Source organism: Euprymna scolopes, chromosome 10 (assembly GCF_053919585.1).
Source record: "Euprymna scolopes isolate OS-2025 chromosome 10, ASM5391958v1, whole genome shotgun sequence".
Lineage (NCBI taxonomy): Eukaryota > Metazoa > Mollusca > Cephalopoda > Sepiida > Sepiolidae > Euprymna > Euprymna scolopes.
Genome location: NC_136491.1, coordinates 59764032 through 59791334, shown reverse-complemented (window position 1 = coordinate 59791334; position 27303 = coordinate 59764032). Strand labels below are relative to the sequence as shown.

Below are 27303 nucleotides of genomic sequence, written 5' to 3'. Positions count from 1 at the left end.
CCATGACACACACATTTCTTTGAATGTTGTGAACACAGCAAGATCTCATGGCGTTGTCTTACTGATCATTCCACCACACACATCCCATCGTCTCCAGCCGCTCGACCGGTCAGTGTATGGACCCTTCAAAACAGCATACAACAGAGCCATGGATGGGTGGCTACGGTCCAATCTAGGGAAAACTAACAATAGATGAAATCCCAGCTCTAGTGAACCAAGCCCAGATGATTGCCATGGCACCATTGAACATTGCTGCTGGATTCCAAGCCTCGGGCATTCATCCATTTAACCGGGACATCTTTAGTGAAATTGACTTTTCCCCTTCTCTTCCAACTGACCGTGAGCAAAATGTGGCTGCAGAAAGCCTTGAGGCAAATTCTACTGTGGAAGATGTAGGACCATCAGGTGAGGTTCCTGGAGCAGTCTTGCCCATGCACAGTGATGATGTCCGACCACAAAAACAGCAAGAAGATGATCTTATGCAACCATCCGCATCTGGGTCTTGTGTTTCATCTAGCTCACATGATGTCATGCATCGTCCATACATTTCACCATCTGTAATTCAGCATTTCCGAAAGCAGCACCAAGAAAGGCAAGAAGAGGTGGTCACAAAAAGGGCAGCTCAAAGATTTTGACTGACAGCCCTGAACGACAGAAGCTGATAGCCCTTTCTGAAAATAGAAAGAGGAGCCTATTAACAAAAACAAAGCAGTGTTTGTTCAATGCTGGTGGGAAAAAGTCATGTCCCCCGAGATCTAAAACCCCATGTTTAAGTGACACTGATGATTCAGATTTTGAATTTGATGATGTGTCATCAGATAGTGATGGTGATATTGATCTGGATAGCCCAATAATCGAAGGTGACTTTGTGGTTGTCAAATGTGCTGGCAAATCACGAACTGTGAACTATATTGCCCGGGTTGACACTCTCAACGGGGAGGACTTTGAGTTTGAAGGTGTTTTCCTTCAAAAAGTTGCTGGGAAGGTAGGAACGGACAAGCCTGTGTTTGTTCCAAACCCAAAGGACGAAGCGGGTTTCAATGCAGAAGATGTTGTTTACAAGCTGCCACAGCCAAATTGTGTTGGCAGTTCTGTCCGTTGTTCTAGCCAGCTCGTTTTCAGCTGTAACTTGTCACAGTGGCAACTTCATTAACTTACTTTCAGATATATGTTTCAAATTTTGTGCTGGTTCATTCGCTGTAATTAACATTTCGACTTCATTATTATAATTTGTTTTATAACCACAGCAACAATTTTGGGCTTGTTTTTTCTTTATTTGCAACACATTTTTTGCGTGGCACAACTTACCCCTGTGTGGCACAACTTACCCCAGAGGTTGGATCAACTTGCCCCATGGTCGGGGCAAGTTGAGCCATTTGATATGCATTTTTGTAAAGCACATGGTCGGTTTAGGTGTACTAGCAGAAAACTGCAACTTGTTTCAAAATGTTCCCAAATAAAAGAATTTTATAATCATACACTCATCTTTGCAAAATAATTAGTCGGTTGGGTTCTGAAGAGCCAAAATGGAAAATTGGCTCAACTTACCCCGACTTCCCCTAAATGTTAATAAAATTGCGTGACCATTTTTCATGTGCATTTGTTTATTTATCACATTACCATAACTTTGATTATTACACATTGAATTCTTATTTTTATTAAGCAAATATTTATTCAAAATGAAAATGCAATAATGTGAAATTAAATTGATTTAAAAAAAAAAAACTATTAAAAAAAATTATTTATTTATGAAATTAAATCCCCCAGCAAGCATTTTCCTGGAGAAGTCAGCCATTTTAATCTTTCATTAAGCTAAAAAGAATAAATTAATTTTGTTACATTTTGAAATTTGAAAGGAATTTTCCAAACATTTAAACTGTTGAATAGAAAGTAATTTTTAAATTCTAAGCAAATTCTCATGTATTAATAGATTAAAAGTTTTGGAAACTTTTTTTATTATTATTATTGATAACTAAATTATTAATAAGTAAATTATTAACAACTAAACTAGGGTTATAATCAAGATTCTGTTCTAGGGTTTGGGAAGGAGTGAGTCACTCTCTCGCCAACAGCACGTTTCTGCTCTCTTCTTTTCCAATCAACCACACCTGGCCTCTCGCCACCAATGTTACACCACACAATCTGTACGTCAGCAATACAAAATTCTTTTCAAGAAAAGATGTTCACGACTCTTTTCTCTCTGCTGCCCCAGGGAATTTTTCCCAGCTTTTATATCCTCCTATCTAGAAAAAAAAAGGAAGAGACAGGAAAAAAAATAGCTTCTCCCATCATGCTCTGCCTTCTCAAGATGCCCTTCGCGTATACAAATGTGCTGGCCATCCTTTCCTTTTTCTTTCCCAAAGAGCGATGCAGATACACCCGGTACGTTTCTTTTTTTTTTTTTTTCTTCTTTTCTAACCATATACCCTACACGCCCCCCCCCCACTGATCTTTGAGATCAATAAGACACTTCATAATCCTTCATCCAAGCAGGCCTCCTCCTCTCACGTTGAGGCCTCTGGGGGACAACTTCTTGGGGGTTGACGTTTTCAGGTTCACTACAGACATTCTCGTCCAGTTGTAAAAAACCACAATGTGGGGCTAAGTCGAATTGGGGTGCATCGTTAGCTTCTTGGTGGATATCGACTTCCTCCTCTTCACTGCCATCACTGCGCACTGGCAGGGTTACACAACGCAGGTCTAGGATATGCCGGGGAATGCCATTCACCATTGCGTTGTTCTTTCACTGCGTTCCCGTTATGACCACCCTCCCCCAGCGAGTGGTACATTTTGCATTGGGGGGGCTTTACCTACACCTCCTCGCCCACTTTAATGGTAGCTTCTTCACCCTCAATTCCTACCGTTTTGTTGCACGAATGCCGCCACTTATATGTGAAGATGGCTCTATGAGGCACAGTTGTCTCATCTTGTCTGGTTTTCGGTGAGATGTTGTACCAAAACACCACCTCCATGGGTGAAATGTTGCTTTTTTCCGCAGCAGCCTTGATGGTGCAATGATTCCTCTCCACTATCCCATTGCCACTCGGCCGATACGCTGCCCTGAAAAATTGCCTTACTCCCCACCTATCACACACCTCTTTAAAGGCTTCTGATTGGAAAGCAGAGCCATTGTCCAACCGACCCTCTTTCCAAAAATATTTCTTCAATGACCCCTCCAATCGCCCATGCAGCTTCTGCCCTGATCTCTCTCCATATGGCAAACTTCCCCAGTCCACAGTTGACCATCGACAGATGCAGCTTATGGCGATAATGGGTCACATCAATGGCCAATCGCTTCCAGTCCGCTGCAATGTGTAACTCTCCTGCTTCATGTCTGGATGGTCCGGAGTCTATCGATTGGCACTCCTGACAGTGCTCCACTACCTCCCTGACCTCCTTCTCGGTGGTTTCCGGGTAAACCTCTCTTGCCAGGAATAACGTCCGTTCTCGACCAAAGTGGTGCATTTCATGTAACTTTTTAACTTCCTCCCCTGCACAGCATACTGAAGAAACCTTCTTTCTCTCTTGCAGCCAGGCCTTCTTTACCCATGTCATTGAATCCGCCTTGTTCTTCTCTGATGGGATCAGCACTACAGATACCTTCAACTGGAATTCCGCTATCAAATCCGCAAGTGCTTCAAGCCTGCGCTTGATCAGCATTTCTGCAGCACCTCTGGTCCTAACTCTCTTATCGCCAGTCACTGCTGACCTGATCCATGAAACTACCGTTGCTGAATCGGATTTGATTTCAACCGTTTTCAATCCCCACTTCAGGGCCAGATTGATTCCTTTCATAGCGGCCTCCAGTTCGGCTACGTTGATATGGGAATAGTCGTTTTTCTTCCTTAACCACACTGCATCTTCCACAGTTATGCCTCCCATCTCTAATACGACGCCCAATGCCAGACTGCTGGCATCACACCAAATCACCCCCACGTCTCCGCCGCTGATGTACCATTCCCCCTTTACTGGATCTTCTTTCGTCACTCTTGCGATGATTTCTTGTAGCATGTTCATGACCTCCTTCGTCACACGGCCCTCCCAGCCATCAGTGCCCGTTTGTCGTTTAATAAAGCTGCACGCTATCCTGAGCCAGCTGGCGATTGGATAGTGTCCCACCAGTCTCCCGCAGACCGAGAAGTGTTCTCGTTTTGTCAGGTCGATTCCGATTTCGGGTATTGGATTCCCTCGTCTAAAGACAAGGCTTCCTTTTCCATGTCGGCATAGTTTCAACCCCAACACCGCTCCTCCAGCCAGGGACTCCGCCGGTTTTGCAGTCAACCCATACCTCGCGACATGGCCTCTCACTTTCTCTGCTGTCACCTCTGCTTCCTCCACGAGAATGTTGTCAATGTACGAACTAGTGGTCTTGTCCACTGTACAGTCTTTACTCAGCACCGTCTTCAGCACGGCAGTCATAATTTTGGGGCCTGAGCTCAGTCCAAAGCCTAACCTCGTCAGGCAATACAACTTCCCCTTGTACCGGACCAATTGATGTTTCCAGAGTTTTTCATCTACATGGATCTGGAGATAAGCCGACTTCAGGTCGACAATCTTAGTGGCCTGCTTCATCCTCCTCCACTTCCTCATCACCTCTTCGCATACATCAATCCCCTTTCCAGTGTGGCAGGCTACGTATCTGTTTAATTCTCTGAAATCCAGTACTGGTCTAACTTTATTCTTTGTGGGTTGAACAACCGCCAGTAATGGTAGCACTCCTTTTTCTTCCCTTGTCCACAGTTTCAGAATTCCCTTCTCTATCCATCTCTCCACTTCTTCCTCGAATCATTTTCTTCTTTCTCCTCGCAGTGTTTTCTCGTAGCAGCTTACTTTGTTTCATAGTTCCTGAGGCCCGGAGATCCATTTCCATTCTAACGTCCACCTCTCACCATCGAACCTCACCAGGAAATCCTCGTCCTCGATGCAGCAAGCCTCTGGTTTTTGTGTTCTGATATTTCTATCACCTTCCACTCCTGCCATTCCTACTGCGCCGAGGCATCCAAAAGTTACTTGGCCCCCTCTCAACGTAGCACCCCCCAGTTGGTTGATCGCACTTACACCTAAAACCACATCAACATCACCAACCAGACGATCCAATATCAGGGCTCGTAGTCCAATAGGCACACCTTGCACAAGTACTTCTGCTGTTGTCTCTCCCAGGCATTTCACCTCCCTGCCATCCACGGTCTTAATACTCCTGGCTCCGCTCCATGATCTAGCAACATTCTTCGTTACCAATGTCGTGGTGCAGCCTGAGTCACAAGGGCCATGGCTCTCTTCCCATTGACTACTACCGGTAACTGAAGCGTTTCATTGTGCGCCATTTCCACATAGAAGGGGGAACCACTGGCGCAATGGCTCCTCTTCACTCCTTTCCCTGGTCCCGTGCAGTAACGCAATAGCGGCTCATGTGCCCCACTCGTCCACATCGGTAGCAGATGACCCCCGGTCTCGGCTCTTTGCAGTCCTTGAGCAAGTGAGGACCCTGACACCGGAAGCACTTGATGGCAGGCCTCCCCTCCTGTCGCCTCGCTGCCTGTCTCTCATCATTCAAGTGGGGCCTCATGCACTTATTTCCACTCACAGCTGCAGCCACGATTGGGCCCTTGAAATTCTTGACTAGGACTCTGGCGTGGACCAAGAGATCGTCCACTTCCATCGTATTGATCTCAGTGATTCTCTGCATGTTCGCAGAGATTTCTTCTGGGAAGCCATTCACTAGGTATAGCTTTACCATCATCTCCAGACTCCTCCCCATGTAACCAACCAATCCTGCCAGTCTTCTGATCTCCGCAGCAAAGACGTCAACAGACTCGCCGGTCTACCTCAAACTTCAAGCTTGCTGAGTGCTTCAAATGGACTCTCGGCGAAAGCCAATTTCAGTCTTTGCTCCACTGAGGCAAGGTCTCCCTTATCTTCATCGCGCATCTGCTGGTAAATTTTGAGGGCTTCCCCCTCTGAGTAGAGCGGCAGCAGGATGACCACGTCTTCGATTTTTTGCAACCTTGCCACCATCTTTAATTTTTCCAGCCATTTAATTATGTCACCCTCCCCAGTGAAGGGTCTCAACATCTGAGTTGAGAGTCTCCAGTCAGCCATGTTAACCTGCTTGACTCGCCGAAATAGCTTCTAGGGTTATAATCAGGATTCGGTTCTGGGGTTCGGGAAGGAGTGAGTCACTATCTCGACAACAGTACGTTTCTGCCCTCTTCTTTTCCAATCGACCACACCTGGCCTCTTGCCACTAATGTCACACTGTACAATCCGAACATCAGCAATACAAAATTCTTTTCAAGAGAAGATGTTCACGACTCTTTTCTCTCTGCTGCCCCAGGGAATTTTTCCCAGCTTTTATATCCTCCTATCTAGAAAAAAAAAGGAAGAGACAGGAAAAAAATAGCTTTTCCCATCATGCTCTGCCTTCCCAAAATGCCCTTCGTGTATACAAATGCGCTGGCCATCCTTTCCTTTTTCTTTCCCGAAGAGCAATGCAGATATGCCCGGTACGTTTCTTTTTCTTTTTTTTTTTTTCGTTTTCTTCTTTTCTAACCATATACCATATGTTATTCTCTTTTAATAAGACACTGTTTTTGATAACAGGAAATTAACCATTTAGATGGGTCAATGCACCAACTGACACAAAACATTGCAACATTATGTTTTTTATGGTTTTATGTTAGGTTGGGTCTATTCTACATCATACTAAAAGTTGGACAAGATTTGAGTATAGGAAAGTTTCAAATCTTGAAGTTAAATATTTTCGACTTACTAGTCAGTTTTAATTATATTTTAAAACACTAACTCGGTCAGTTTTCATGATAAACCAATAAATCTTGCTTTTTACCCATATTTTCTGTGTCAATCTTTCACTTGAAATGGTTGTGATGTTGAATCACCCCTTATATCTATGTTATCCCCATCCCGATTTACTTAAGTCATAATGTTTTTTCAAAGTTGTTCACACTTCCTCCTTTTCATCATCATCATTTATACCTGAAGCAATTTTTCATATTGTCACAATTGCCATCTTGGCAATATCCACATGCACTGGTCCATTCTAGTTCATGCCTTCTGCAGGTACACCTTAACGTAATGCATCCTTCTAAACAGTTGCAATGAATCATCTGAATCAGTTCATCTGGAGTGGGAATTTTGTCTGTCATCAGTGGACCAAGTTTGTCCCCTTGTACTTTCCATCCTCATTCAGATGGTGCCATTTCATCACTACATCCTATCCACTCCATAATCTCAGAGAATGAAATCTACAGACAGAGGCAGTTGAAGGGAGTAGTTCTGGCATGATGAACATGAAAAATTTCCCCCACTCTTTATCTGTGCCTAAATCAAAACGCAGATTCCATGAACAAAGCTTCTTTCTTAGAACTACACGCCTGTGGAACTCTGTTCCGTCTGCCTGCTTCCCACCGGACTACAACTTAGATGTGTTCAAGTCCAATGTTAACAAATTCCTAATGAACCGCCCCCTTATGTAAACACTTCATCAAATCTCCGCACTAACGTAATGTACTTGCAATAACCTTTATCCCTGAGTGGCTTCCGGGCCTTGATAAGTGGTGATCACTTGCAGAAATAATCGATGCCAGTGATCTTCTTGATTCTTCTGATCTCCATTGAACAGTGCTATCATTGCCTTAGATCTATTTCCACAACATTCTGCATTTGCTTTTGAACAGTCTTTCATTGTCTTTTCTCTTTTTTGGAACCCCAACTTCTTTCCAATCTCAAACAACCTGGACACCAAACCACATCCTGTAAAGGCATGCAGAAACAATAGGTCATTGCAAATTGCTTCACCAAACACTTGTTTGAAAATCTTGATATTATAGACGTATGATGTCACCTTGTCAGAGCGGAAATAGAGTGCAGTACATTTGGAAACATCTTTATGAAACAGCAAGATTCTCCAATAAGGCTTATCGGTCTGAAAGCAGAAATACTGATGGCTGCCTTTGCAATCTCAACATCAGCATCTCGTTCTGTTTGAATAACATCACATCTGTTTCATTCATTAAAATGCCTGTTTGTTTGCCCCATTCGACAAAAAGTCATACTTTTTCCCAGAAAATATTCTCACCTTGGTAATGTTCTTCTTTACGTTCAACTTTTGACTTTGCCTCTGATGCACACAGTCCTTTATGCTTGGTTCAACATCATAACCATCGAACACCACAGTCGCTCTATCATAGTTTTTGACAGTGAATGAAGCATAATCGTTTGCAATTGAACTCTAGATGCTTCTCTCCTTCCATTTCAGATGGGGAAAAAGAGATCCTCCATCTAATACTGTGACTGGAACGCTTTGCTGCACACCACTGTCTGATTTTTTTTTTTGACATAGTTTCTGGTTTCTTTGGCAAGTTGCGGTTTGTCTGCCTGATGCAAGAAGCCTTTTCCCTCAAACAAAAACATCGAATATAGATACAGTTCATAGAACATGACATCGTCTAGCTAAAGATTTCCTGTCAGATAGACTATGAGAAATCTCTGAAACAGGAACGCTGGGCCAATGTTATGATCTGCAACACTTTCACATTCTTGCATTCTTTGCATTCAAACTCCGTTTGTGAGAGTAGGAGAACACTGATTGTCCATCCATTTCTTGTACAATTTCGAAGAAGTCCTGCAGATTGATGTCTTCATTGGCATTAATTCTTGTGATGATATTGTGTAAAGATTTATCAGTTTAAAATGGTGTAAACTGTCTAGTTTTTCTGCAACTTTTCCGAGATCTATTTCATCTATTTTCAATGTTATGTAACTTCCTTCGGTAAAATGGATGGTCACGTTCAATGCCGCCAAGACTAAACTGGTTTCATTCAATAATTACAAGAAACCTTCTCTACCACTTATAGCAATGGCCAACGACTCTTTATCTGAGAGTACATCTTTCAAGATCCTTGGCCTAACGTTCACAGAAAACATAAGTTGGAACAATTACATTGAGGGCATTGCCAGGGCCGCTGCAAGGAAGGTGGGCTCTCTCTACCGTGCTAGAAAACTACTAACACCCGAAAGTATCCTGTACCTTTATAAGGCCACCATTCGCCCATGTATGGAGTATTGCTGTCATATTTGGGCTGGTGCATCGGCTACTAGTCTCTCGCTCCTTGACAGGGTTCAAAAGAGAGTCGCAAATCTGATAGGCCCTAAACTGGCATCTAAGCTTCAGCCTCTGTCCCATCGATGAAATGTTGCATCCCTCTGCCTGTTCTACAAGTATTTTAATTGTGAATTCTCTGATGAACTGCAAGCACTTGTGCCCCCACAACGTGAACACCCTCGACAGACCCGACAAGCTGCAAAATCCCACCCCCACACTGTTGAGATCCCTAGATGTAAAAGATCTTTCTACTCCGGTAGCTTCTTCCCCAGAACCGCTAGACTTTAGAATTCCATTCCAGGTCACTGCTTCCCCAACTGTACTGACATGCAGAAGTTCAAGTGGTATGTGAACCAACATCTTGCTGCCCAAATCCCTACATAGTACCTCAGTAGTTGTTTCCCCTGATAGTAGCCCCCTACACCAAAGTGGCAATGTGCCTTGTTTGGGGTGAAAATGTAAAAAAAAAAAAATTTTTTTAAATCTTGTATGATGAGGTTGTAAAGGGATGACACAGTGGATGACATGTCTCAGATTGTTCTCTAGTGCTTGGACATATCACTCCCTTGCATCAACCTGCCTTGATTACAAGATTGGAGTCAAGATTGTGTCTGCTTGATTACAAGATTGGAGCCAAGACCAACACATTATTGGCTGCTGCATCAGATTATATGAAAGTGGAACTCCTGATGTCCTTTAGGATTGTTGTCTTCTTGAGATATAGACGAGTTGACTTAAAATAATTTGGATGGCCAGTAGCCACGAATATTGGCAGGCAAGCTGAGACAACACTGAGATGTTAAAAAGTGTGTGTCTCATTCTTATCTAGTTATGTGCCATCTGAACTATGTATTTAACTTTTTTTAATGGTCTTCTTTAAGTCTTTTTTAATGGGCTATGACTTGTCTGGTCTCTGTGTGTGAACAAACATTAGAACATAGAATATACGAACATCAGAGCAACATAACGACATACTTGTTTCTGCTGCTCCTTTTGGGGGATTCATCAATGTCTTGGGGTAGTTGGATTCTGTTATAGTAAGCCGCATGCAATATGGCTTGGGTTTCTCTGTCTCCATATTGAAACTGTCATTCCTTTATTGAGAGACTGGTTTAACCTATCCTGTCTCTTTGGTGTCTCAAAAAAATAACTCAATAAAAATAACTCACTAAAATTAACTCAGCTCATTCAAACCTTACACGTCACTTCTGATCCCCATTCAGACACCTCTGGTATAAATTCCTGTCACAGCATTACCCTTTGACTTCCTCTGCATCTGCATGCTCACTCAACCTATTGTCTCCCATGACCCAACCCATCGTTTACTCTGTTAGATAGATATACAGTTAGATAAATAGATAGATAGATAAATAAACCGATAACTGAATAACTGCATTGCCCAGTGTTTACCTAACACCAAGACCCCATCTGATTAGTTGAAACAAGTGCCCTAGCTATATCTAGCATATGCTGATAGTTTACTAATACTTTGCTGTTTTGGAGGTCCTTATCAGTTTATCCTTTTTCTCAGTTAAAGAGTTGTAAATTCTGTCTATGCAATTTGATTCCAACAATAAATCTAAATCACACTCACCAGTCTCCAACATGTACAATCGCTCAAGTTCTTCCACTTAGTCCTGAAAACCAGGTTCATCCTCCATGATATTGGAAACAATCTGACATGTGAGACACTGGTCCACCAGCATAAGGCCATAAAATGTTTGTTGCACTACTATTCTGCTCATCATGTGTATGACAGCATTTTCACCATATACTGTCTCCATGATCTCCTTGCCATCCATCAATGTCTCAATGGTACCCAACACATTTATGCTGCCAACCAACAGTATCACATCCCTAATTGGACTATCATATGTAACAGCATTCACAATTTCAGACGCCTTTCAAAATAGCGGTTGATCACAAGTTATGATAGTTGGCATGTTGTGTTTTGATGATAATCTAGGGTGGGCAGGATACAGACTTTATCTCCTGTCTATCATTGGGAGAAATTGTACTGAAGATTTTTCCGGATATTTGCATTCCATGTTGTCTCCTGCAAACAACAGGGATTGCCCAAGAATGTCCATGTTATTGGAAATTATAATGTTAATCAGGTTTTAATACTTTGAAAACTGCAACAGTTATCTCTCTTTACATGGCTATGTAAAGAGTTGCCTTCCTTTCTCCATGTATAGGCTTATGATGTGTTACGTTTCAATGATATAAAATTTTTGTGTAACTTAGAATTACTTCCCTTAGTTTGTATATAAAAATTGTGATATGTATTTCTTCTCAAAACGTAAATAAAGACAGACGGTCTTTCTTCTTCGTGTCTTTGTTAAAACTAAAATATGCTACGTGTTATTTTTTTTTTGTCAACATTGATATAACTTTGTTTTTTGTGATAAAATCATTTGTCTTTTTGTGATTAAATCATCATTTGTTTTTTTTTGTGATTAAATCATCATTTGTTCATTCTGATAAAATCATTTGTTTTTTTGTGATAAAATCATCATTTGTGATAAAATCATTTGTTTTTTTGTGATAAAATCATTTGTTTTTTTGTGATAAAATCATTTGTTTTTTTGTGATAAAATCATTTGTTTTTTTGTGATAAAATTTGTTTTTTTTTTGTGATAAAATCATCATTTGCTCTTTGTGATAAAATCATCATTTGTTTTTTGTGATAAAATCATTTTTTTTTTGTGATAAAATCATTTGTTTTTGTGAGAAAATCATCATTGTTTTTTGTGATAAAATCATCATTTGTTTTTTGTGATAAAATCATCATTTGTTTTTGTGATTAAATATTTTTTTTATTTTAAAATGAATACTTTTTCTATTTTGGCTTTTTATAAAATTTTTATTTTTTTATTTTTCTGAAAAAATTCTAAATAAAGAATTTATAATCGAGAAATAAAAAATAATTTAAATATTTAAATTGCATGGAAAAAATAATTGAAAACTTTAGAAAATATTGAGAAAACGTTTAATTCATTATTTGTTATTCAGGTTTATGAATTAGCTCAAGAAAAGAATATCCTGGTGCATTTTGATGGTGCTCGACTACTGAATGCCTCAGTTGGACTTGGAGTTGAACCAGCTGAAATAACAAAATATTGTGATACAGTATCACTTTGTTTAAGTAAGGTAAAATTATTTTGATTATTTTCTTTTTGCTAATATAGCTTTATTTTATAAAGTTTTGGCATTACTCACCATGCACAGGAATATAATAGAAAAATAAGAGTAAAAAGTTAGCAGAAGCTTTCTTTTAAAACTTTTCTTTCTTACAATGGAATCTCTCTCTCTCTCTCTCTCTCTCTCTCTCTCTCTCTCTCTCTCTCTCTCTCTCTCTCATTAAGAAGGCTTGTTATAGGATTCTTCTTTTTAAGAAGAATTTTTTGGGTTAGTTGGTTTTAGAGAAAATTTTTAGGAAAACAATCACGAGTGGGAGGAATGTAATATTATAACCACATCCAAATGAATACAAAAGCATAAATTCACTAAAGAAATATTTACAAAGAAGGAATTTTACAAAGATAAGAAAATATAAAATGTTTGTTCATAGTTTGAGTCTTTGTAGAAAAAGGGTGTAGAGTGGTTGGTGTATGTTGAATGTCGAGATCAGATTTTGTTTTGTCGGCCACTAATGAGGGTCGTTCCAAAAGTAAAGCCACCTATTATTTTAACTCAAAAAATTGGAGACCTAAGAAGACGGGAGTGATATCATTAAAACAAGTGACCTTTTGTGCTCCAGAATTTATTTTTTTACATAGTAACTACCATTCTCAATGCACTTTGCCAAGAATTCAATAACGCATCTCTGCTTCTGATGAATGTCCATGACAAGGGTACCTTTCTTAGTTTCACACCATCAATATCTGCAACAAAGAGATGAAACTTTCAGGTTATAAATGCAATAAATTCAGTCATCATCACAATGCAATTTGCAATCTCCTCTGATTCATTCAGATGGAGATATATATATATAATAAAAACATTTAATTCTACTAACGTATTGAGCACTCTTTTTACCCTGTTTTTTTTTACCAAATATACTTATATATATATATATATATATATAAGAAGTATATTTGGTAAAAAAACAGGGTAAAAAGAGTGCTCAATACGTTAGTAGAATTAAATGTTTTTATTATTTCAACCTCAAAGTGCATTTACTCTTAAATCATTACAAGTTGTTTCTTATAGACAGGATAAACAAATTATCCAGCCCATGTCGTCAGACGATTTAAGCCAAAAATGAATAAGAAAAAATTTTTGATTACATATGGGTATTAAAAACCAGGATTTGTGTAATGGATAGAGAGGGGAGAGGGGAAAAGGGATGGGGGAGGGGGAGAAAGGTATATTTAAATAAATTAAATTAGAATTAAAAAAGAGAGAAGGAAATAAAGAAAATTGAAGATGTCAAGAAGTTGTTTGTTAAAAGGGATAAAATAAAAAAGAAAGGGATAATATGGTAAAATAAGAGGAGATAGAAAAGGATAAATAACAGAATTGTATGTTCCGCCGTGTCATGAAAAGGTGCTGAAAGGTAAAACAGGTAATGGATTGTGCAAGTCACCAAAGTCGGAAATGGGTCAAAGTGTCTACAAGTCTTGGCAGTGGTAGGGGGGGTGCTGATAGTCAAGATTTTTAAAATTCTAATTTTCATTTATTTAAATATACCTTTTTTCTCCTCCCCCCCATCCCTTTTCCTTTTTCTCTCTCTCTTCTTCCCCTCTTCATCCATTACTCCAAATCTTGGTTTTTAATACCCATATGTAATTAAAAACTTTTTTCTTATTCATTTTTGGCTTAAATTGTCTGATGACATGGGCTGGATAATTTGTTTATCCTGTCTATAAGAAACAACTGTTAATGATTTAAGAGTAAATACACCTTGAGGTTGAAATAACAACATATGTGTGTGTGTATGTGTTTAACTATATTGGCTGGAATAAAAGAAGATAAGAGTTACTTTTTCTATATAATAAGATCAACTTTATTTAACAGGAACTAGAAGATAAGAGTTACTTTTTCTATATAATAAGATCAACTTTATTTAACAGGAACTATGTTCCTGTTAAATAAAGTTGATCTTATTATATAGAAAAAGTAACTCTTATCTTCTTTTATTCCAGCTAATAATACAGGAATTTAAACATTTAAAAATATTTTAAAAAATTTAAAAATAAGACAGGAATTTAAAGAATACAGGAATTTAAACAATTAATTAAGAATTAGGCAACAAGGTAAGTTGGTTTGATGTTAGTAGAAATCTAATTGAATCAAAGTTCCATAAGTCGCCTTTTACGCTGATTCTTGACCCTCATCACCATGACAAGATGCAAGAGTAAATGTAGGTCTGTCTACATTAAGGCATCGACTGGAACTGAATATTATTTGCCTACAAATGTGTATGAACGGAAAGTAGGAAAAGCCATGCATGTGTACTAGTGTTTCAAAACCTCCACATCCCAATAGTGCATACGCAATGGATTAAATAGAAATTAAATGCAAGATATTCATAAATGACCTCCCTGACACCCTAATAGACATGAAGAAAAATTGTATATTGAAGGCAATAGCAGAAATTCTAGAAAATGACCTTCAGTCTGTCGTAGAATGAGACCATAAATGGAAGGTAACATTTAATTCAACTAAAACTTAGCTTCTTTCTTTCAAAAACTACAAAAACCTTCTCAATTATCAATTGCTATGACAAATACCTGAGAGCTCATCTTTCAAACTTCTTGGCCTAACATTCACAGGCAACATAAATTTGAATAAATACATTGGGGACATTGCTAAGGGTGCTGCAAAAACGTTAGCTCTCTCTATTATACTAGAAAATTACTTACACAAGAGAGCTCCTATATCTTTACAAAGCCACCATTTGCCCATGTATGAAGTATTGTTGTCACATGTTGTCCATTATATCTGTAGAGATGTACTGATTAATCGGCAGGTAATCTGTAATCAGCCTAATTAGCCACTTTGCCGATTAATCGGTAATCGGTAATCAGCTGATTTTTTAAACCATCTCATCACTGCCAAGTTACTCATCAGATGGCCTTGACACATTAACAAAATAAATATTTGTTAAGTGTATGGCCATTATTATGGCTTCTTCCCCTTTATCATTTTAAAATAAAATTACAAAATACAAAGTACAATTTCCAATTCTTAAATGAATATAATTAAACAATTAGATAAGAAAAAAACTACAAACCAACTACAAAGTACAAATTGTAATTCTTTTAGTGAATAACTATTAACTATAAGTTGAAGTTTTGCACCTTACTGCCTGCCTTTTCTGCTCTCATAGTCTCCTCGGTATTTAAAGTTGAGTATTTTTATATTGTGATGTAAAAACATTAGTTTCCCCATTCTTAGGATATAGCCTGTTCCTCATAGATTCATACACATTACCACCTGTACTAAAGAGCCTTGTCATCTTTGTTAGTAGCATGCACAAGAAAAAATGGATTAGTAGTTGGAAGTGTTCTTGTGTGTAAGGATAGTATGAATATTATACCGGCTTATTGACAGAGAGAATAGCTTAGTTTACACATGTTTGTAGTCGGAATAAACAATTAGACAGTTCTGCGAGTAGATAGCCTAAGTCGATTAATGGAAAAAGAACAGGGAAAGGTATTCAGTGTGTGTCTATGTAGTGAGTAAAAAAGCCTATATAGAGAGAAAAGTGTTCAGTGTTGTAGGAGCATGTGTCCGATTGTAGAGACATGGTAAAGGGTTAGTGACTAATGGTAGGAAAGAGTACTGTGTGATGTGCACGTGGAAGCAAGTTTTGACGATAGCCATGTTGGCTTGTAGTACTCACGTTAGCCTGGCTCAAGTCAGCAGGAAGAAAAAAGGAAGAAGAGTTGCTGATTTCACCTTTTATGTACTCAGTCACATGATTGAGAGCTGACTTGTGATTCGACAAGCAAGGGACCTGGTTGATTTACATCTCGAGCTGCGAGATATTGCCCTTGCCTGCTAGCAAGTTTCAACTGCTACAATTTTCCACTTTTTCGCACAGGAATAAACAAACATAAAATAGGAAATAACTAAGATGGTTCATAAACAAACATAAAATAGGAAATAACTAAGATGGTTCATAAACAAACATAAAATAGGAAATAACCAAGATGGTTCATAAAAAAAAAAAAATAGGAAATAACTAAGATGGTTCATAAACAAACATAAAATAGGAAATAACCAAGATGGTTCATAAACAAACATCAAAATAGGAAATAACCAAGATGGTTCATAAACAAACATAAAATAGGAAATAACTAAGATGGTTCATAAACAAACATAAAATAGGAAATAACCAAGATGGTTCATAAACAAACATAAAATAGGAAATAACCAAGATGGTTCATAAACAAACATAAAATAGGAAATAACTAAGATGGTTCATAAACAAACATAAAATAGGAAATAACCAAGATGGTTCATAAACAAACATAAAATAGGAAATAACCAAGATGGTTCATAAACAAACATAAAATAGGAAATAACTAAGATGGTTCATAAACAAACATAAAATAGGAAATAACCAAGATGGTTCATAAACAAACATAAAATAGGAAATAACCAAGATGGTTCATAAACAAACATAAAATAGGAAATAACTAAGATGGTTCATAAACAAACATAAAATAGGAAATAACCAAGATGGTTCATAAACAAACATAAAATAGGAAATAACTAAGATGGTTCATAAACAAACATAAAATAGGAAATAACCAAGATGGTTCATAAACAAACATAAAATAGGAAATAACCAAGATGGTTCATAAACAAACATAAAATAGGAAATAACTAAGATGGTTCATAAACAAACATAAAATAGGAAATAACCAAGATGGTTCATAAACAAACATAAAATAGGAAATAACCAAGATGGTTCATAAACAAACATAAAATAGGAAATAACTAAGATGGTTCATAAACAAACATAAAATAGGAAATAACCAAGATGGTTCATAAACAAACATAAAATAGGAAATAACTAAGATGGTTCATAAACAAACATAAAATAGGAAATAACCAAGATGGTTCATAAACAAACATAAAATAGGAAATAACCAAGATGGTTCATAAACAAACAAAATAGGAAATAACTAAGATGGTTCATAAACAAACATAAAATAGGAAATAACCAAGATGGTTCATAAACAAACATAAAATAGGAAATAACCAAGATGGTTCATAAACAAACATAAAATAGGAAATAACCAAGATGGTTCATAAACAAACATAAAATAGGAAATAACTAAGATGGTTCATAAACAAACATAAAATAGGAAATAACCAAGATGGTTCATAAACAAACATAAAATAGGAAATAACTAAGATGGTTCATAAACAAACATAAAATAGGAAATAACCAAGATGGTTCATAAACAAACATAAAATAGGAAATAACCAAGATGGTTCATAAACAAACATAAAATAGGAAATAACTAAGATGGTTCATAAACAAACATAAAATAGGAAATAACCAAGATGGTTCATAAACAAACATAAAATAGGAAATAACCAAGATGGTTCATAAACAAACATAAAATAGGAAATAACTAAGATGGTTCATAAACAAACATAAAATAGGAAATAACCAAGATGGTTCATAAACAAACATAAAATAGGAAATAACTAAGATGGTTCATAAACAAACATAAAATAGGAAATAACCAAGATGGTTCATAAACAAACATAAAATAGGAAATAACCAAGATGGTTCATAAACAAACATAAAATAGGAAATAACCAAGATGGTTCATCAAGTATATTTGGTTCACAGGTTGTCTATGTACTCTGTTTTATGAATGTTCAAATAAAAATCCATAGTTAAGAACAAAGAAGCTAAGAATAAAATAAAAGTGAACCAAACATCTTATATTTCTTACATGTTTTATAAATTTAGTGGCTTGAGATTTGAAATCCATTTTCTCCCTGGCTTGTCAAATCACAAGTAAGCTCTCAACCACGTGACCGAGTACATAAAAGGCAAAATCACAAACCTTCCTTTTTTCCCCCCTGTCTCCTTCCTTCTCACTCCAGCTGGCCGCAGACATTAGTCTGGGGCTTTGACCCATGCTGAACATGAGTACAACAAGCTAACATGGTGACTTTCTCCCATTTGTTTCCACATGTGGTGCCTGTATTACATGTGATACCTGTATCAGAAGTTTTTGTCTAACGCAAAGCAACAAAATTTTTTGGCTAAAACATCAAGCAGAGGTTCACTAGTCACAAGTTGAGTCGAGTAGAGTTTGTTGTTCACAACATGAGATACATGTCGACATTCTCTATTCGCATGTCTTAAATGCTTCTCCCACTCCTCCCAGCGACTCGCCTTTTATAATGTTTCGGGCACACCCAATTTGCAATATCACATGAGACTGCTCAAGATCTACGCGTGACTGGAGGCTTTAAAAGATAACAGCTGCCATCTTGGGCCTCTTTTTTTTTCTTTTTCTGTCTTTCAACCTTTTCTGCCAAGACAGATCCTTTCTATGTCTATCGAACCTCCTCCTGATCTCATGATCACAGAAATGGCAATGGTGATCGCCGTCGCCGGGTGCTTCTCCGAAGGGGAACGATGCCTCTTCTTCACTTAAGTTCTCGTCCGCGGACTGGGGGTTGAAGAATACCGCTTTTACTGGGAGGCTACTGATGTCAGTCACCTAAGGGAGCTGCTGTGAACAAGAGCGATGTCTCACTGGTCCCTGACTCGGAGTCAGACTCGCTTCCGTTGTTCATGGGTAGTCGCGAGCGTGTTGTCGGCTGTAAGTCCTTAATGTGATGGGGCACGCCATATTGCAAACCCAGATGAGCCACAGTCAATGAGAATTAGGTAATCTTTGCCGTTGTGGTGAGTAACATCTATCGCCAGCTGGCTCCAGTGGCTCTTTACGTCCAGTTTTCCTTTTTCCCAGCGAACACATGCTGGGGCGATGGATTGATGTCTGCTTTTCATACTTCAGGGTCATCCGACTCATACAAGGTTCGCTTGATCCCTGGATGTCCACTTTGGTGGTGGACTTCCTTGATTCGATCAAACTGAGCAGAACACGCCGCTGCGGCACAGGCCGGTTGTATTGGTTCAATGGTTCTTCTAGAGGCGTGAATCCATCTGCGGGGAACTCTTGTTAAACAATCGGCCTTGTTCAGGCTGGATCTGACCAGAGATTTCTATTGACAGCGCATATTCTTTTTGATCCTCATGATGGTATTGAGCTGTAATCAGATGAGCATCTCACTCGTAGCTTTAGTTCGTATTCTAGCCCTCCCAGTAAGGGTGTCCGAAATCCACTTGTGGACACAGGTAGAATCTATAAACAACCGCAGGGTAGTCGACTTCCAGCAGTTTACCAAGTTTATACCCTTGATGATGGCATCAAGCTCTGCCAGCTTTATATGCTGAGAGTCCCGTTTTGGGCGTAACCAGCAGGCATCTTCCACCACAACCCCATCATAGACTATTGATACGCCCGTGGCAAGAGAGCTCGCATCAACCCACACACTCAGGTCCAAGCTGTTGACGCACCATCTGCCCTGCGCAGGGTCCTCCTTGTGCACTCTGGTGAGGACTTCCTCTAACATTGTGTTGAGAGGGGCGTCATGTACCACATCGTCCCACCCAGTGGTGACCTCAGACGCTCTCCTCTGTATGAACGCCACTGCAACACAAAGCCAGCCACCCATAGGGAGGTGTCCAACCAGTTTTCTGCACCAAGAAAATATGTTTCTTCACGGGACATGTCTGGGACTTCATTTCCCCATTTCCAATGCAGGACGCCGTCTTCTCCCTGGACCTGTAAACCGAGCACCCGTGCACCATCCTGTAGTCTCTCCAGCTCCTTACTGAGAAGTCCAAAGTTGCAGAGATGCTCCTCTACATGCATCGCAGATACAACCCCTTCATTCACGTCATGAGCCAGAATGGGAATGATGTCAACAATCGTTTGCATAATTGATGGCGCCACATTGAATCCGAACCCCATACAGGTTAAGCAGTATCTCTTCCCTTTAACCAGAAATGTCTGATAAGGCCATAGTGACTGGTGTACACACACTTGAAGGTACGCCTTCCGAAGATCAAGCATGCACACATTAAACCCTACTTGCCGCCATTCCCATAATTTATCAGCGCACACATCTGCGCGGGCCATAAAGGGGTCCACGTGTTTGTTTAATCCCCTGTAATCAAGCACCGGCCTCACTTTTTGTTTGTTTGGCTGGACGACCGCCATTAGTGGGATTAAACACTTTGGAGGCTCCATTGCCTTCTCAAGCTAAGGAACCAGCCATCCATTGTCGATCCAGGTCTGTAGTTCCATATCATACTCTACGCGAGCTCTGGAGGAAATCTTGTACTCTGGCACTCTATTGAAAAAATTCTCTTGTGGTTGTTCATTCGACCACTTCGAAGCCACAGTCCAGGACTTTGTGCACTAGTCGAACTCCGCACGAAAATCAGACTTATCTAGGTTGAGTGCAGTGCAAATGCACTCTTCGCGTTGGGAGAACGTCACATTCCTGGTTCCATCTACTACAACTCTGCCCAGCTGCACAATTGCGTCCATTCCTAAGAGTAAATCGTACCCAAGTAGCTCCCTGTCCATAATCAGAGCTTGCACGGCTACTTCAGGTCCGCTATCGATGCTTATGTGGATGACACCTTCTCCGCAAGAGGATAACGAGCTCCCGCCTACAGTCAGCACCGGAGTTATTGTCGTTTTCCAAGTGTCGCAACATTCTTTGCGCACAAATGTCTGGCCGCAACCCGTGTCCACAAGCACATGGCACTCACGCCCGTTAACGTGTATGCTCACTGCAGGTAGTGCCTTGTTTAATGACGATCTGGGGAGAAGACTGGCGCTGTAACTTCCTCCCCTAGCCTGTTTCCCTGACAGACGCAAGCCAGATGTCCCCAGTTTTTGCATTTGTGACACCGCGGTCCGCTAGGCTTCTGGGTCGACTGCGATGAAAGGCAATCACGGGCCCAATGGTTTGGGCCCCCGCATCTACAGCAGTTAACACTTCCGGAGTTCTCGCTAGCTGTAGGCAGTGGTGTACGTGCAGCCTCTCGAGGTTGCACCGCGGCGACGACCTCCTCATCTCTGGTATCCATCAGCACGGCACAAGCCCTCTCAAGCAGCTCTTTCAATGATAGCTTGTCCATTCGGGTTGAGGCTCACAAAAGTCCCTTATCATGGCATGGTAATCCATTCACGAAGGCTCCATTTATCACCTACCAGGCATGCTAGCCGCTGCAAATTTGTCAAAAACTCATCGTGAGAGAGTTGATGCTCAGCCCGTAAAGTCCAAAGTAGCTGAGCAGCGGCTTAGTTCCCACCAGTTTTAGCAAATAGCAAACAGAATCCTGAACAGAAGCGTGTGCTCTATCCCAACCATCATCAATGGGCCTGAGGTAATTTCGTCAGCTTCAGACAAAGCCAAACTCTTTGCCAAGAACTTTGCAGCTAATTCTACCCTTTGCGACCAAGGCCGCCAATCCCTAATATTTCCTCCTGTATCAGAAAACACACTATGTGATATACATATATCTGTATGTGATGTTGCCAAGCTAATCAAAAACCTTGATTCCAGTAAAGCAACAGGCCCTGACGGTATTCCAATTATAGTTATCAAAAAACTTCAACCAGAACTAGCGCCCATACTTACAAAACTGTTTAAATGTTGTCTTAAGGAGAATAGCTTCCCATCATCCTGGAAAATCTCATCAGTATGCCCTGTATTTAAGAATTCAGGTGATCGCTCATCCCCCTCTCAATACAGACCAATCAGTCTCCTGTGTGTTATGAGTAAGTTGCTGAAATCTGTGTTAAATAGAGAAGTAATCAACCATCTAAACAAAAATAACCTTCTTAGTGACATTCAATATGTTTTCCTTCTGCTAGATCTACAGCAGATGTGCTTACAGTTATATCTCATAGGATTAGTGAATCTCTCGACGGAGGCAACCTTTCTAGGTCAATTGCTCTTGACATATCTAAGGCCTTTGATAGGGTATGGTATAAAGGTTTACTTCACAAGATCTCTAGCTATGGTATTGTTGGAAATGTCTTCTCAATTATTAAATCATTTCTTTCTGATAGGTTCATAAGAGTAGTAGTTGAGGGGCAAAAATCAGAAGCTCACAGCATTAATGCTGGAGTCCCTCAGGGGTCCATCCTGGGCCCAACTCTTTTCCTGATCTACATTAATGATCTTCCAAATCACATCCTTACATCATTTGTAGACATTTATGCTGATGACACTACCATTTCTCTCTCCTCTGATCTGGAGCATGTGGTACAATGGGGAAAGGAGTGGTTGGTTACTTTTAATGCATCTAAAACCAAGCTTCTCTCTTTACATCATCAACACTCTGATCCTTCATCTGGCATCAATTGAAATGAATGGCTCTCGTCTTCAGGAGGCCTCAAGTTTTGACAAACTTCTGGGCTTGACCATTACTCCTGATCTTAAATGGAACACGTACATCAAATCTGTTGCCAAGGCCGCTGGAAAAATGGTAGGATCTTTCTATCGATCCAGTAGATATCTCACTGCTGATGCAATTCTCTATCTATATAAGAGCCAGTTATGTCCAAGGATGGAATACTGTTGCCACATCTGGGCAGGAGCTGCTAGAAGGACTTGCCCTGCCTTGATAGAGTTCAAAATAGACTTTGTAGCCTCGTAGGAGATGTCCTTTTCTCTTCCTTGCAACCTCTATCTCACAGAAGAGATGTTGCGAGTTTGTCTCTGATGTATCGTTATTTTCATGGAAAGTGTTCAACTGAGCTTCAGTCTATGGTCCCCCCTCGCCAAACTTTCACAAGAAACACTCGTCTAGCTGAAAACACTATCAATAATTCCCCCCACCTCTTTATCTGTGCCTAAACCTAAACGTAGATTCTATGAACAAAGCTTTTTTCTTAGAACTGCTCACCTGTGGAATTGTCTTCCGTTTTCCTGCTTTCCGGCTGACTACAATATGGTTGTCTTCAAGTCTAACATAAACAAGTTCTTGATGAGCCATTCCATATAAGTTAACAAATTTACCGAATTGATTACTATATTGTTCAATTTCTACTGTACATTCTTTAACCCTTATCCTCGAGTGGCCTCTTGGCCTTGATAATGTGGTGATGCCTGTGTAAAAAAAAAAAAAAAAAATCCACGGTCTCCTTTGGCCGAAGGCGGCAGGAGCTGAACTGCTCCAATGCCGTAAACGAATCCGTCCCGCAAGCCTTTACAAGGGCACATTTGATTTCATTGAGGTCACTCCGTTGGTCCTCCGAGAGTTGCCGATACGTCTCATAAGCCGCACCCTTCAGCCGCAACGGCAGTACTCGCTCCATCCTGGTTACCTCACACAGCTCACACGTTAACTCTACATCCTCTAGCCATTCTACTATTGGAACGTCCATTGATGTGCCACTGAACTCGGGGATGAGTCGGAGGTCAAACTGTCTTAGAGCCATAATTAGAATACAGCCGGAATAGCTTGTATCAGAAGTCTTTATCTAACGCAAAGCAACAAAACTTTTTGGTTAAAACGTCAAGCAGAGGTTCACTAGTCACAAGTTGAGTCGAGTAGAGTTTGTTGTCACAAGATACACGTCGACGTTCTCTATTCGCATGTCTTAAACACTTCTCCCACTCCTCCCAGCGACTCACCTTTTATAATGTTTCGGGCACACCCAATTTGCATATACCACACGAGACTGTTCGAGATCTATGTGTGACCGGAGGCTTTAAAAGATAACAGCCACCATCTTGGGCCTCTTTTTTTTCTTTTCTGTCTTTCAGCCTGCTGCCAAGACAGATTCTCGCCCGTTTCTAAGGTAGGTCCTCTCTGTCTATCACAGTACCCAAACGAACGTTATTTATCATGCTTACAGAACTACTCTCATCAACATACCAACACACACACACACACACCCACGACAACACGTACACTGAATACTTTTCCCTTACTTTCTCCTTAAACCAGCCTCCTTTGTCCTGACGACTACAAGCATTACACGTGTAAACTGAACTATTCTCTCCTCAACCAGCCGGCATGATATTAAATCTATCTTTACACAAAAGCACTTCCACCTACTAACCCATTTCTCTCATCTATACGCTACTAACGAGGATGACACATAAAGTTGTTTATTAATATAGAATGAAGTTCCATTTTGTTGTTTCTTATTCTATAGTAATTTGAATAATACAAATAATAAAAACAAATCTATAGAGGTTCTTCAGATGGAGACGGAAGCAATCAACCGATTGAAAACTGGGGAAAAAAATGACCCAGAAGAAAGTATCTTCAATTTAACCTCTTTTAAAGAACAAAAGCTCAAAGAAAATTCTAAAGTTCTTCAAGCAAGATCATCAGTGACCTCAACATCACTTTTTTGTATTTTGTTTGTATATTCATGGCGAGTTTTTCTTAGAGTTGGAGACTGGACCAACCAATTACTCAAAACTCTAAGTTGCGTCAACTTGGATGTGGTGCAGAACTATTGACCAATCAACTCGTCGCAACGCATGTGGTTATAGCATCAGACCACAGTGGCAGTGAAGATTTCAAATAAATTTATAACTTTATAACTAAAAATTAAAATTTTTAAATAAAAGTGTATGATCGTTAGATCATACACTTTTATTTAAAAATTTTCTATTTATTTAAATGTCTAACACCCAAAATTCAATTAATGTGTTGTATGTGCATAGCTAAATTATAAAGAACAATAGATTAAACAAGAATAAATATTGTGTAAAAAAAAAAAAAAAAAAAAAAGGGTTCTAATGTTTTCTTTTATTATTTCAGGGAGTTGGTGCACCAGTTGGCTCCGTAATTGCTGGAACTTCAATTTTTATTCAGAGGTTAGATATTTTCATAATATGTGTATGAATTATGTGTCCATCTTTCTTTACAATCATGGTAGTCTTTTATCAATACAGGTAGTCCAGCTAGAAATTGATATGACCTTGCTGAATGATGGTGATCGAACTGGTTTTCCATCATTCTGTTTCTATTTTGATGATGGACAAATAGCAGAATAGCATCCATTGGCAAACATATTTTTCAGTTCATCAGTGTTTCAGCAGGGGATATTACATTTGAGGTAGCTCTGTAGTTACTTAGAAATATCTCCATAATCTCTTGTAGTTCCTTCCCCTTTTAACTTCAAGAGTGCTCTCTTAAGGTTGTCTGTCCATTTGATTGTGGATGAAAAGATGGAGATCTGAGGTGCTGAATACAGTTTGTTTACAGAAGTCAGAAAATTCTGCTGAGGTAAATGCAGTATTACTATCAGAAACTAAGATTTCAGGGACGTCCAACATACTGAAAATTGCTTATAGTTCCTTTACAGTTTCATTTGTAGTAGTATGGTTCATCTAAAAGACTTCTGACCACTTACTGTAAGCATCAACCAATGTTAGATAATGTTGTCTATTTATTGGTTCTACAAAATCAACATGTATTTGTGAGCAAGGAATTTCTGGGATAGGCCATGAATGCAATATTGTTTTCCGAGGAGCTCTTTATAAGTTCCTCTAACTGCATGTTCTTGCTTGACCAATACAAATATCAACCTGCCAATGCTTTCATTCAATTAATCCTCTGATGTCATGATGAAGTTGCTTGAAAACTCTGGGATAACAAAATGTTCAGCATTGATCTCGGATAAAGACTTTTAGTGAAAAATGGTTGAAGTTGCCGTTCAGTGCATTTTTTGGTCAGCTTGTGAAATGAAAATGTAGAACTCTCGTTAAAAATGGATTTGCAGCTGTAACCTCCTGGACCATCTCCGAAAGGACGGGTAGAGATCACTGTGGAAGTAAGTCCAGAGACAACTTCAAATTCCCCAGCAATGATAGTGTCTTTCACTGCTTTTTGATGAGAAGAGATGAGTCTGGATAAAGCATCTGTCTAACCAATTTTACTGGCTGTTTGGTATTTTATAGAAAAGTCATCATTTAAAAGCATAGTTGCCCATCTTTGTAAGCAGTTTGCTGCATAGACTGAAATTCCATTTTTGGAACCAAAAATACTTGTCTGTGATCAGAGTAAAATGACAGCCATGTAGCATTTAGAAATTTGTAGAAATTTCTTCACAGCATAGATATTTGCTTGAGCTTCTTTCTCAATTTGGCTATATTTTGTTCAGTAGCTGTTAAGGATTTTGATGCATGTGCAATGACATTTCTGCTTCCAGCAGGAAAAATATGTGATTAAATCCTTCTTAAGTAATAGAAAAATCAAAGTTGTCCTCGGCGGACATACATCCAAACAATATGACATAAATGCGGGAGTACCTCAGGGGTCTATCCTTGGACCTCTATTATTCCTGATATTCATAAACGACCTCCCTGATAATATTGTTTCGGAGATGGGTATATTTGCCGATGACACCACTCTCTATAACAGATATGAGGGGAAAACAAATGAACACATATCCAAGAAAATTGCAGAAACACTAGAGGATGACCTCCAATCCGTAGTGGAATGGGGACAAAAATGGTTGGTCACATTCAATGCTGCTAAGACTAAGCTTGTTTCCTTCAATAACTACAAGAAACCTCCTCTACCACCAATAGCAATGGCCAAGGACACATTGCCTGAAAGTACTTCTTTTAAACTCCTCGGCCTAACGTTTACAGGGAATATGAACTGGAATAGATACATTGAGAGCATTGCCAAGGCTGCTGCAAGGAAGGTTGGCTCCCTCTACCGTGCTAGAAAACTACTTACGCCTGCCAGTATCCTATACCTCTATAAGGCAACCATTCGCCCATGTATGGAGTACTGTTGTCACATCTGGGCTGGTGCATCTGCTGCTTGTCTCTCGCTCCTGGACAGGGTTCAAAAAAGAGTCGCCAACCTGATAGGTCCTGAACTGTCATCTAGGCTTCAACCTCTGTCCCATCGACGAGATGTTGCATCCCTCTGCCTGTTCTACAAATACTTTAATGGTGAATGCTCTGACGAACTGCAAACACTTGTACCTCCCCGACGTAACTACCCCCGACAAACCCGACAAGCTACTAAGTCTCATCCCTTTACAGTAGAGATCCCTAGGTGCAAGAAAGCCTTTTACTCCAATAGTTTCTTCCCCAGAACTGCGGGTCTTTGGAACTCCCTT

The 27303-nt window shown here is 39.5% G+C and overlaps 2 protein-coding genes across 8 annotated transcripts in view; one reads left to right on the top strand and one right to left on the bottom strand.

Moving 5' to 3' along the window:
* Positions 1 to 27303, top strand: part of LOC145286001 (uncharacterized) — a 273253-nt gene that overhangs the window by 88441 nt on the left and 157509 nt on the right. For all 7 annotated transcript variants that reach the window (XM_080134598.1, XM_080134595.1, XM_080134594.1 and 4 more), the window contains exons 5-6: positions 12137 to 12274; positions 24984 to 25039. In XM_080134598.1, the coding sequence (XP_079990724.1) occupies positions 12137 to 12274; positions 24984 to 25039 (194 nt within the window). The remainder of the gene's footprint in view (positions 1 to 12136; positions 12275 to 24983; positions 25040 to 27303) is intronic.
* LOC145286350 (uncharacterized) lies at positions 2667 to 7954 on the bottom strand. Its single transcript, XM_080135289.1, has 3 exons — positions 6013 to 7954; positions 3224 to 5788; positions 2667 to 2700 (listed from the first exon to the last, which is right to left on the bottom strand). The coding sequence occupies exons 2-3, from the start codon at positions 4588 to 4590 to the stop codon at positions 2667 to 2669; spliced, it is 1401 nt and encodes a 466-aa protein (XP_079991415.1). The 5' UTR covers positions 4591 to 5788; positions 6013 to 7954.

Excerpts from the sequence above, each read along its gene's own strand:
- LOC145286350 (XM_080135289.1), bottom strand. The coding sequence starts at position 4,590 with ATGAGGAAGTGGAGGAGGATGAAGCAGGCCACTAAGATTGTCGACCTG. Across the intron at positions 2,701-3,223 it reads GTCAACTGTGGACTGGGGAA|ACCTGCGTTGTGTAACCCTG; the intron begins GTTTGCCATATG and ends GGCATATCCTAG.